This window comes from Tachypleus tridentatus, chromosome 8 (genome assembly GCF_004210375.1).
Source record: "Tachypleus tridentatus isolate NWPU-2018 chromosome 8, ASM421037v1, whole genome shotgun sequence".
Lineage (NCBI taxonomy): Eukaryota > Metazoa > Arthropoda > Merostomata > Xiphosura > Limulidae > Tachypleus > Tachypleus tridentatus.
This window is the reverse complement of record NC_134832.1, coordinates 102,432,412-102,446,019: the sequence shown is the minus strand read 5'-3', so window position 1 is coordinate 102,446,019 and position 13,608 is coordinate 102,432,412. Positions and strand designations below refer to the sequence as shown.

Sequence of the window (13,608 nt, the reverse complement as noted above, 5' to 3'; positions counted from 1 at the left end):
TTCTGGATGGTCAAATACTGGAATATACCTTGCTGGCTTACACATTACAGGAATCTCAAGCATTCCACCATCTCGTGTAGCAATAACAATATTACCTTCCAATCTGAATGATTCATCTTTCGAGATTGATAAAAATTAGAGTGTATGATCATTTATACACACATTTTTACAATTAAAATTAATTTCAAATACGTACTTACCTCTGTAATACTAAAAACCTTTCCTTGCTAAGTTTGCTCTCATGCTGTCAGTCATGGAACTTTATGTTCTGAATGTCCTCTCTCACATTCCATGCAACTTATTGTGCGTGCATCAGGTGAATGTGTATAAACTCTACTTTGTTGCCATGAGCCAAATTTCTTTGTGATGACATAACGTAAACTTTCTGGTTGTGGAAAGGTGTGTAGGAATGTATATTGGAGTTAAAAATCTGTTTGAAACCATTTTAGTTTTAAAAGTGTAAAATTAAGAAGACAAACACTTGAAATACTAAAAGACAGAGCACTCACATTAAGATGAAACAGGAATGTCACAAGGACTACTGCTTTGCCAAAAGTTGGTAATAGTCTAGACTAAAAGACAGCCAATAGAAGTGATCAAGCAAAAGTTTAAAAAATACAGAACAATAGTAACCATTAATGGACTGGTATTCCATTTTCCATTACACACTTCAAATAAAATATATATAAAGGAAGACGAGGCTCAAAAAAACTCACCTACTAGAGATTCAATCCATTTTGAAAATTCATAACAAAAGCAAATGGGATCCTGAAGCTGAAGAAACAGTAATGTGATGCAAATAAAATCTTAAGAGCATATTCAAATTTGTTTACATGCCTAGCTGAAGAATATCCTCTAAAGAGTATTGTGACTAAAGACATTGCTAAGTAGTAATATTGGTGAGATACATCCTGGAATTCAGTAGTATACTGTTCAGCAGAGGCATAGATCCTGGGGGAATGGGGGTATACACCCCCTTCATTTTAGGTCAGGGGTATGGTGCATACAATCATCCCCCCTACAATTTGGTCTGTTAAATTGTTTTATTGCATCACAGGCCTACAAATTGTGTGTTTGTTCTTGTGATTCTCATGTTCTTACCTATTGAATTACATAATTAGGCCTAGATGTAGGCTTTTTCAGTACCCAAAATGTACATCTTTAATATAGACGTGCTTCTAAGCTTTTTGATCTAAGCGATAGTTTGTAAGTATCAGTCAGTAGGCCTAAGTATACATGCAAGTATCATGGCAACAAGATTACTCTGTGATTGCATGTTTACAGCTTTCAGGTTCACGTAATTAGAGATTACCAATTTGCAAATTGAACAGTCCACATAAGTGGTTGCAAAAATCATCCCCCCCCATCTGGTGTAAAAAATCTACCCCCTTGCTGTTCAGAATCATTATAAATAAAAGATGACTAAATTAAAGAAGTCAATTTGTCAATCTAGCTACAGCAAGATTCATTGCATGATATAAAATAATTTTTATTTTTCCAAAAAGATTTAGTAAGAGTAAGATATCAACAAATAAGAAAACTTTTTCTGAATGAGTTATCAGGATAATATAAAGTAGGTAACAAAATAAGTAAGAAAATTTTTTAACTTTTCACAAAGCCCAAGTTTTGGATAGGAAGGCTTGAGCTGAATATGAATAAACGGCTTTATAGGAAAACAATATATGTGAACCATCAAGAGTGTAAATACTGGAATGTCTTCTGCCTGATGCCAGAAATAAAGGAAAATAATTCAGGTAAGAGATAATATGTTTAATACTCCAAGTATGGAAAGTAGTCCAGTGAAATTAACAGACAACCAGGGAATAGAAACAGCAAGAAAAAGCTAACACATAAGCCTTCTAGGAAGAGAATCTATCTTCTTGGACATAAAACTGAACAACAGTTAGTTTGTTGTTTGGCACTTATTGGTGTAAAGCAAATAGGCTATTTGTGCTAAACAACCAGTAAAAAATCATAAAAGTACGTTAGTTATAAAATGTAAAGGTAAATCGAGCTAAAACTGAATAGTGTACAAAATTCAGATAAAAGATTTAAATAGATTTAGAAAGTCCAATAGCTCATAAAAAGTTAATAAGACAATCAAATTGGACAGCATCACCATTACCAATGACACCATTGAATGTCAGGGCTGAACCTGCAGAAAACATGTTTAAAACAGTGCATTGTAATGATGACATGACAGTAAAACTTTGACTATTGTGACTTAAATGTCACAAAGACCACACATTGCTGGATCAGTCTCCAATAAAAAAAACAACACACGAGTTAAAAACTGTAACTAATGTGCAACCTAGCCAGATCAACTTGCTCCTTTCAATCCTTATGGAAACAAGAAAGCCAAAGAAAAACTGAAGGCTTTATCTGGAAAAGCTTGCTATGGCATTGCTCACTTCAAGTTGATTGCTACTGGCATGAAGCAAAACCCACAGGACAGGACTATAGTCCATAATGAGATATAAATGACTGTGATGGAACAAGAGCAGATGGACTTTGCTGCAATGCCAGGGAACTTGATCTCATGAATACTAATGTGGACAAATATCCAGAAAAACTGGATACTAATGGAACATAAACAAAAATGGGCTAGCCATTATTGAATATTGACAAGAAAAGGGTGAGAACTAATGTGAAGTGATTCCAGGTCCAGTAATGAGCTAAGAGAGTAGGTTGTAAATAGTACAATCAGTGTACTACATAGCTTTTACATGATTCAAAAGAAATAGCATACATGTTGGCAGTGAATACAGAAACTGTAGAAGAGATTCTGCAATCAACTACTGAGCCAAAGCCAACCATAGCAGAGCATACAGAAACACATGATTTTGAACCATCCACATAAATTGGAATAGAAGGATGGTTTGAAAGGTGTTTAGTAAAGAGAAGATGATACTTCCAATTGGGAGTATCTGCCTTCTTCAGATGACATATGAAAAGATCACATCTAGAGATGTTAATAAGCCACAGTGGAATGGACTGATCACTGAAGACAGCAACATCATCCAATACTAGACCAAAATTGATTCAGTTGTGCCTGGATATGAAGGCCAAAAGAAGGAATTGCAAACCATCTATTCAGAAACAGCATGGTCCACAGAGGAAGAAATACATGACTGATATACTGCCACACCTATGAAGAACAAGCTTGAATTCAATCAGTTTAAATGAGCTATTATAGTCATAAAGACAATAGGCCCTAAAGGAAAGATGCAATCGCTCTGCCCAAGGCTTGATGGCCAAGAAGTAAGAGAAAAGTTGAGGGGAGTAGATAGATAGGTTAATGGCAGTAAAAGACTGATTTGGTGCATGAAAATAAGTATAAGGGCCAGTAATGATGAGAGAAAGGTTGTGATACAAGAGCATATGCTCTACAGAACAACCACTTCCATCAATATCAACACCATCCATGAGGAGAATGTGTCTATTAAGGATTGTTAGAATTAAAAAGGGAGTTGGTAACTGTTCAATGAGAGCATCAAGGTCTGATTGATCCAAAGTATCTCCAGAAGATAATTAGAGAGAACAAACAGTAATGATACAACCCAAGGAAATATGGATGGCTAAAGCCTCCAAGAGTGTATTGAGTGGTACAGACAAGGTGTGCATATGCTGTTCAACCAGCACCACCACCCCTCCATACACTGCTCATCACACAAAACATGACTGTATTGACAGGTTTCAGGAAAGACATATAGATAATAGGAACCAATCAAGAACTTAATTTCACCCATATCAGAATGGAAATCTTGACAGTTCCACTATATCAAAGTGAGCATTTTTACCAAGGTGGAGGAGAACCCTTCTGTTTATGACCACACCATTTTTCTTTATTAGAAGGAGGTCTTTTGATCTCCATGGACCATCCCCTATATTGAATGGGTATTTCTTTGTCAGTAAACCTAGATTCTAGTGACTGAGGGCATGAACAAATAATCATTCTGCATCTCAGGGCCAGAGAAGTTGGACCTGAGCAGACACCAGAAGCTGGGGTTGAAGGAAGTGAATCCTGGCAGTCATTGGAAAGAAAGGTGGGGACAAAGATAGGAATAGAAATCAACTTGTCAACTCAATTATCCATGGAGGACAAAAAACTCTTCACATAATGCAAAAAAAGACTGACAGAAGCACAGAAAACACATCCATTGTAGCTATGGAAAACAGTGCAGCAGCATATGTCCATGATGAAGTTAGGGAAAACTTTTGAGCCTCTGAATAAGAAATGTTTTTAACTACTTCCTCCTCTTCTTACCTAGGGCAAGATCGATAGTAAGAGGGGTGTGAACACAACAATTATTACAGCAAAGGTCCAGTTCAGATTTGCAAGCATCATGGTCTTTGCCACTACAATGAACACATGTCACAGCATCATGACAAAATGACTTCGAATGAGCTGAAAACATTTGAGAGGGTTGGAAATATGTAGCCATACCTACAGTTAAGATAACCTGCCTTGACAGCAGCAGGTGGATATGGTGATGTGAATATCAAAATAAGAATAATTGGTAGGCAGCATAATTCTTTCTATATGTGTGGAGATATGTTGCACTGCTGAAACTCCTTGGATGGAGAAACTAATGAGGATCTTCAACTTATGGTATTCATCAAATCCCTCTGGACAATAACTTATCATGAGGAATTCAGAGTAGCATGGAAAGTAACCTCAATGGGTATATTCCCAATAGACTTCAAGCTCACTGTGTTTTGGGGTAGATGTTTTCACCAAGATGTTCCCAGAATGTAGCTTTTTGACTGACTTTGGAGGGTCAGCAAGCCCCTATAATTTCTTCTGAACAAAAAAGGGAGACATTTTGTCCTAAAGGTTTGTCTAACAAAGAATGCATGACAAGAAAAATAGGGTAAAGGTGAAATAAATATGTGAGGTTATGTGTTGATGAAAAGATACTTAATGTGCAGTATGGAACAAATAGATCATATGACTGAGGATTGCTTAACAGCTTAGTAAAGGTACCTTAGTACCCAAGAATGTTGGCTTAGAGTAAGGCTGTTTCATTCAATTATGGTATATTCCTTTTTGTGTCTGTTCATGTTTGGTTCTTTGTTTTAAATTACTGTGTTCTGTAATAGGTATTATTGTTGTTTGATTTGATGTGATTGTAAACATGGAATGAGTTTTTATTATATTCAGTGAATCTGATTTCCAATATTCTTTGGGCTCTCTGATGTAGAATTCTGCACAATTATTACACTTTATTTTATACTTGATGTACATTTAGTGTAATTGTATCTAATTTTTATTTAGTAATAATTTTAGTTTAGGGCCAGGCTTCTGAGTGAAGTTTAAGTTAACAGGAGTTCTGTGTTTAATGGCAAGTTTTCTCCAAGTGTTGGTTATTTTTGAACTGATTTTGAACTTACACTGCAGTGTAAGTTTGTGTTGTTGTTTGATGTATCAGTATCCATTATGTTTGTGACTCTTGAGGTCTTGTTCTGGTGGTTGTGTGGAAATTTGTTATTGTAAAAGAAGGAATGCTTTATAAAGTTTATTTTTTTCATCTATGTAGTCATTTTGAGCAAAATTCTGAAGTTATATTTATAAAGTGTTTTAATATATTGATTTTTGTTTGGATTCATGGCCAACATTCAACAGGATGTAGAGGGTTGTTTGAGTGATTTTCCAATAAATTTTGGTTTTGAATAGTGTTTTGGATCTAATAATGTCAACAATTAAAAAAAAAGTTGTTTGTTATTTATGCGTTTAATGATTAGTTTAATGTTGGGATGAATTTAGTTTATGTGTTCAGTAAATGTTAAACCAGTAAAAGTGTTATCAACATATCTATACCAGTATAAGGTAGGATAAAGCAAGAACTGTATAGCTTGTGTTTCAATACAAGTCATAAATATGCTGGCAAGAGCAAGTGAATTTTAAAGAGATAAACAAAAAGTGTTCTGCAGATTTGAATTAAAGGACTGGGATCATTGTACAAGTCGAGTGCAACATTACAACACTCTTTGATTGGAACTTTGGTTGAAAGTGCCACAACATTAGAATTGATTTAATGTGTTTCTGAAATTAAAGAATCTTCACAACTGTCCTCTTTATCTGTCATGTAAGGTACAAGGCCATAGATTATATATTTATCAAGATTACAGTTAAATGAGTCATAAGTGGATAATATAGGTTGTACAGAGCAGACCTGTTTGTGTGATTTGAAAATGTCCTAGAACTGTGGTGTGCATGAGTCAGTTTTCCTTGGATAAAATTAAAGATTTTCACTGTAGTTTGACATTCATCTCTGAAGTCAGTTAAAAAATAATCAACACTTGAAGAGAACTTTCCATTAAACATAAAACTGCTATTTACTTCAACTTCACTCAAAAACATAGCCTTAAACTAAAGTCATTACTGAATAAATATTACATAACACAATACTGACATAATTTATAAAATAAAGTGCAATAACTGTGCAAAATTCTCCATCAGAGAAACCCAAAGAAAACTGGAAACAAGATTCACCACACATAATAATAAAACATTCCATGTTAACCACCACTGCAAATCAAAAATTCACAGTATATCTATAGAAAACACTGTAATTTTAAACAAATAACAAAACACGAGAAAACACAAAATAAATAAAGCTCTTTTAATTTAAAAAAAAGCAGTGTTACTTTAAACCAATACCTTGGGGTATCAAGATACTTTTACTAAGCTATTAAGCAATATGCAGTCATGTGATCTATTCTTTCTATACTGTATATACACATTCCTGTGTCTACTTAACTACTCATACCTGATGATGACAATCTTTTCATATGTTTTACATTTATAATAAAGTTTTCTTCATTACTCACTCAAGCAGTCTCCAAACTTTTATTCCTTTGTTTGTTATTACTAGCCCTAAATATTTGTCAAACATTTCAATGTGTTCAGTGTTAACCTCTGATCCCTAAAACGTTTCAAATTTCCCGTTATTAAAAACAAGTGCTAACCATTCATGTACTTTAGTAATCAGCTCAAGAATCCTCAAACATAATAAATGCTAATACTCATGACCAGAAGTGTTGTTAAATGTTTAAAAGATTCTCAGCTCAGGCCTGTAGACATACAAATTTTTAGCATTTAAGCATAATATGAACCATGTTTTTCTATTCAGAAACTGAGGATTTGAGGTATGGATTCCATGTATTAATGCTTAGCAGTGCCTCTGCTCATTAACTAATCAAGAGATTACAATTGACTTAGATTGTTTTATACATAAAATAATATATTTTGAAACTATATTTAAGGCAAGTATTACATTAAAAAGTAGCCTGTAAAGTTGTAAATGCAATGGTGAGTCTCAAATGATCCATAATTGAAATGATTTAATTTTAATATTTTAATCATAAAAAGTTACCTTTAATTACTGAGTAATTATTTTTATTTAACAGTTAATAACATTTTTTTATATAATGTGAAAGAGTTTATTTTTACTTCAGTGCACCTCTTATTTATATGCAAGCAATATAATAGAATTTTGCAGTAATTGGTGACTTTTGTGACATAACAAACCAGGAGTTTAGCTAAATTTTCAGAAAACTATATACATCTCAAAGGCACTAGTGTGGTATGTTGCATCTACATATTTACCATTCCCTTATTTAATGTTAACTTTTTCATAATGAATGTACATAGTGAGTATGTAGTCTCAATACAGAACACTAGTCAAGTGAGCCATGAGATTTCTCTCAACCTAGTTATCAACTAAACTTGGTCATTCAACTAGGGTGTCACATGAATTTTCAGAGGGAGGGGGTCCTGTAAAGTAGAACATATTATATCAAAACAGTTAAATGATATGTTACAGAGACTACCTCCCTTATTTTGTAGGGAGAGTGACTATCAGTTACATAGTTGCAACTGCACTCTGAAAAAAATGGCACTGATGCTTTATTTATATAATGTCATATTTTCTTAGGCTGCTGCTGCTGATAAATTATTTAAATACAGATTAGTACAAACTTAACATATTCCTTGTCTGAAGCTTTCCAGCAAAGACTTTCAAGGGATAAACTTGTTTTTGACTTTGATTGCTATTTCACTAAAGATTATTTCACTTTTGTCCAATCTGTTTCTTTTTTATCAAATTTAGTCAAGGTCAGATTTTATTAGGACCTCTTTTTATTCTACAAGACCTACACAATTATTCTAAGAAAAATCAGTGCACCTAAGATTGCTATACAAGCATGTCAAATAGGTTACACTTCATTTATTTGTTTATCTATAAACAAAAGTATTCACCTTTGCTCAGGTTATTAAGTTGATAATGTGTGTATTCTGAACTTATTTTTAACATAAAAGTACAACCTACAACTTGTTGTTGCTAAGCATCATGAGGTAAAAAACATTTTTTGTTTTGAACTCATTGCTACTAAAATGCACTGTCTTTTCTACATATTAGGAGTTGTTATACAAGGAACCACTTCTTTTCTGTGTTGCCTTTCACTAGCTTACCTCATTTAAAAAATGTGCATGTGCACATGCACATAGATTAGTAACATACAAATCTACACCATCAGCATCCACTTAGTATGGGTGCAAAATATCAGGTTTCTAGAGTCTTTCCTCTTTAAGATATGGCAGTCACACACACAGACTTGCTCTTTTTTTAATTATAGATAACTACAGTACTGTGCAAAGGTATTTGGACAAAGTCAAAAATTAAATTTCAGGCTGCTTTCAAGGAACAGTACAAGATAAATAGCTCACAAAATAACAAAATTTTATTAATCTTTGCATTTAGTACAACAGAAACTCAGTGGAAGTGTTTGAGTTCAGTAAACAGTTAATACCTTGTGTGTGCCCCACTTTTACGTTAATAACTGCAGGCTGCCTTTTACACACAGTTGCAACATATTTAACCTAAGTATTCTTTGGAATTTTACTCCAAACATCTCTAATACACTCTCATAAAGTTTTTTTTTTAACTAACTTTTGATTTTCAAGTTTTTGATCTATTAAATCTTAGATCTTTCAATTGTGTTGAGATTGAGTATCAGTGGAGACCATTGCATCATCTGAATGACTCCAGCAGTTTCTTTCTTAGCTAAGTAATTTCTGCACATGTTTGCTAAGTGTTTTGGATTGTTATCTTCTTGGTAGTAGAATCCTTTATCAATAATACACAAACCACTGGGTATACCATGATGAATCAGCATCTGATGATACTTGTGCTGGTCCATTATTTCATCTATTTTACAAATATCTCCTGTTGCCTCAGGATAAATATACCCCTAAGCCATTACACTGCTTCTACCATGCTTCTTAATAGGTGCCATGCACTGAGGAAAGATTCTTTCACCTTTATTCTGTCAAGCATACAGCCTAACTTTGAACCAAATATTTCAACTTTGGACTCTATTTATAACACTTTTTTCTAATGATCAACAGTCCAGTCTTTGCATTTTCTGGCAAATTTCTGTCTCTTGACAACACTTGGAGATTGAAGAAAGGTTTTTTAACTGCTACATGACCAAATATTCTACTCTAATGAAGTCTTCTTGATACTGTAGATCTGAAAACTCTTCTGTCATTTCATACATAGTCGTTTATCTTGTGTTTGAAATCAGTGACAGTCTTCCTTCTGTCTCAAAGGCTGAATTAACAAAGATAGTTAACATCAGTATCATTGAGTTTAAGTGGCCAGCTTTTATGCAAACTCCCTACTCTAGTGATAATTCTCTACGTTTTTGGGCTACAGCAGAATAACAAAACTTAATATATAGTGTTAAACACTGTTTTGATCAAAGTTTATTTGTGAAGTGCTATTAAATTGATCTTTCTAGCATATACTGGTACTATATGCTAGCTTCTTTCTTTCTAGTTAAGATACTAGATAGTTATTTAGACCCTAAATTTGATAATTATATTCATTCAGACAGAACCCTTCTGACATGCCCTTGGTACAAGTATATGGCAATTTTAAAGAATGATAAGTATTCTCATCTTGGCTCATTCAGTTGTAAAGAGGGATTAGTAAAGCATTACCATGGCATTGAAATTTACATTCTAAAATGGTATGAAAGAATTAGCCCCTAAAAATGGAAAGAATAACAAAATATTCTCTTGTCCCAACACTTTTGCACAGTTCTGTAAATGAATTTTTTTTCCTTAAGCTGTTAAGATTTTGTAAGAAAATAAACTAATCTATTAATTTGGATCATATAAAATAAAACTGAAATTCAATCTACAATGGCATGTAAATGAGAAACAGTTCACAATTGAGTGTAAAACTATTGAAATATTTCTAATAATAAAAGAATGACTCTACTTTTTCAATTAATGAAATTGCATTTAGTTTACCTAATCTTAAACTTATTGCATCAACATGGATGACAGATCAGAACATTTTACAAATGAAATTGCATTTAGTTTACCTAATCTTAAACTTATTGCATCAACATGGATGACAGATCAGAACATTTTACACTATATATTCTTACCTCCTTTTCATATCCAATTCTTTTCTTCGATATGCAACAAGCTCATCTTTTAATGATGTTATTAATGGCACATCATCATGAAATGAAGACTTCTCTGTACTTTTAACATTGTTTTTCTTGATTTTTCTTCATAGTATTTTCTGATAAATAAACACAACTATCTTTTAAATAAGTTACTGAGTATAACATATATACCAATAATTATACATAAAAAAATGAGCTGTTTCTTAATCTACTATGTTAAGAGGAGACACATTATTTACTTTAAGTAAATGCATTAGTTTCAGTAGTAATATTTACAATAAAAACTTAAATAAGTGAAATTACACAAATAATAAACTGTAATAGCAAGCTTGAAGCATATTAAACAATGTCTTTTCAACTTCATATCTACCAGTGTCATGTGAATTCTTATGGCTTAACTGCATGTAGGTTTTCCATAGTGATTAGATAAGGGACTAAAGATATTTGATACATAGTTTTCAGTGTTGATCTTATTAATGTTTTCTTTTTGGTTTATTTAAAGCACAAACACTATTTGTTTCTCTAAGATAAGGAAAATTTTAAACTTTCATTAAAAATGCTCTTTGGTGGCTTATATGTAAGACTGAGGAACCTAGTTGCAATGGCATCTGTGGGCACATTACAGATAGCCTACTTGTGTAGCTTTGAGCTTGAAAAATAAAACAAACAAAAATTTATTGAAAATCATGACTACTAAAACATAAGATATTAAAAAATGTATTCCAATATATTTTGTTTTGTGTATTTTTTCAAGTTAGTGGAATTCTTATTCTTTATTTACAATATTTTTTATAGTATTTATGTTACAAATTTCTGTACTTCATTTTAAAATTTTAATTCAGGAGTTAAGAAATATTTTCTAGGAAGTAAATGCATGTTACTATCAAGTTAATTTTTTTAGTTATTTAGTTAGTGAATATCACATTTTAATTTCAGGCTCTTACTTTTCTATAAATTAATCAGAAAAAGGAAAAATCTTGACCAACTGAGATTCCAACTGACAACTTTACTTTCCTGAAAGATGTTTTAATCATTTAGTCTATAGTTCATTTCTATATTCTTTGTTCACATTCTTCTAGGAATGTCTATTTTCATCCACACACACACAAAAGGTTTTAATCAAATTTTATAATTTAATTGTATTTTGACAATATCAATATGTAGACATTTTAAAATCATACTGTTTTTAGCTTTGAAATATTTCATCTTGTAGCAGTTTTCTTAGCTATGTTAAATTTATATGCTTTTCATCATTTCATAAAAAAACTATCTTTTTTTTTAAGAATTGAATTAAGTCTCCTACTTGAGAACATATAGGCTTAGTGTGAGATATGGTGTAGAGATAAATCACTATGTTGATTTTGATTTGTTTTATCATATTTATTTTCATATAGGTGAGTTTTATTATGAATTTGATTGTTAAAAATCATAACCTTTTTGCTGATACATCTTCACATTAGTTAGAAAAATATGATTTTTGTCAATAAAAATACACATTTTAATAGAAAAGCAACATTCATTTCCCTTGTATGTGCTAAGTACATGAAATTTTCATACTGGAAATATCATGTTTGCTCTTAAAAACACAACAATGTACATGATGTGATTCACTGAAGTAAAAATACTCACTCAAGAAAAAAGTAAATACTGGTAGACTGTTTCCAAATGTGAAATAATTAAATGACCAAATTAACCTTTAAACTGATAATACTTCCAGAAACATTCTTAAGAAAATTTTTCACAAGTGTTTATTTTTTACAATGTAGAAGACTTACACTTTTAGTCAGCATTTGTGCAAAGGTTATGCTTCTACAACAAAATAAGTCCCACAATTTTACTTGTCTCCAACAAAGAAACTCAAGAGTTCTGAGCCAGTAAAACAGAAAATTTTAACACCTAATTTCTTATACTTATTAAACTAAGTATATATTTAAAATTAATCACTTTCCCTTCATTTCAAAATTAAAACCTTTAAATGATAAACACTTAAAAACTTAATATGGTGTATGTCTGGATATATAAGTTGAAACCTGAAACCTATTATATATATATATATAATTAAATGCTTAAGAATTTTTAAAATATTTTTATGTCACAATACAGCTAAATAATGAAAAATCTAAGCTTATTTTTGCACTAATTTCCAAAGTTGAAAACCCTATACATTCTTAATATTAACTTACAGTTTTTTAAAGCAATTAATTTGTAGAGATCTAAGTAATAAAGACAAGAGTAAGAAAAAAAGACAAAAATAATTACACAGACATTTAAAAAGAAGTCAAAAAATAGTTTAGGAAAAAAGTATCAAACACAGCTAAGCCACTTATTAAAACCATGTAAACAGAGTTAATAATTAAGCTGTTATTAATACAGTTTTTTAATTAATGGCTTCTCCATATCATTCAACACTTACTATTAAACCCCACAGTTTTCCCATTATTGTTCAACACTTGCTACTGAACCCTGTATGTTTTTAAAACTTTTATAAGTTACTCAATTTAACACTAGGCACTTAAATTCTCATCTTTTAGATGTTATTATTTCTCTTAAGCAAAATCATAGTCGCATTTTGCTATTGTATTTTCATTGTAATTTAAAGAAATTGTCAGTACAAATGACTGGAATTTGTGACAATATCACAGTTAATTAAATTCGACTGCAATTTGCAACACGTAACACAAAATGTAACCTTATTTAGTGCAATGATTTCACAAAAACCTCATTCGCACTAGTTCAACAGGAATAAATTTTAACTGTTATTAATACTTTTAAGTTATGTCCGCCACTTTACAACTTGTAAGCTATTACAGGGCAGGTTTACATAATTTCAGTATATACGGTAACGGTAGGTCTAAGCTTATATAATGTTTAATCTAATTTATCAAAAATACTATTCATACAGTTTTTCATTATGGTAAGTGTTCTTATCATTTTTATATTTCCCAACTAATTACTTGTACATGTTAAAACAAGTAAATTATTCACTGTTTACAAACTTTAAAAAGATTACTTCGAATTACCCTCCTTACCAAAAATAACTCTTCAAGTCATTCTGTGTTTACATAAGGAATAAAAATATCAACTTTTCCATTATAATTTATATTAACTGGAGTAAAATAT

The 13,608-nt window shown here is 31.6% G+C and overlaps 1 protein-coding gene across 1 annotated transcript in view; it reads right to left on the bottom strand.

Moving 5' to 3' along the window:
- LOC143223085 (cilia- and flagella-associated protein 74-like) overlaps positions 1-13,608 on the bottom strand; it is a 58,558-nt gene extending 44,950 nt beyond the window's left edge. Inside the window, exons 1-2 of the mRNA XM_076450518.1 lie at positions 13,499-13,608; positions 10,465-10,604 (exon numbers count right to left, since the gene is read on the bottom strand). Of these exons, the coding sequence (XP_076306633.1) occupies positions 10,465-10,475 (11 nt within the window). The 5' untranslated portion in view covers positions 10,476-10,604; positions 13,499-13,608. The remainder of the gene's footprint in view (positions 1-10,464; positions 10,605-13,498) is intronic.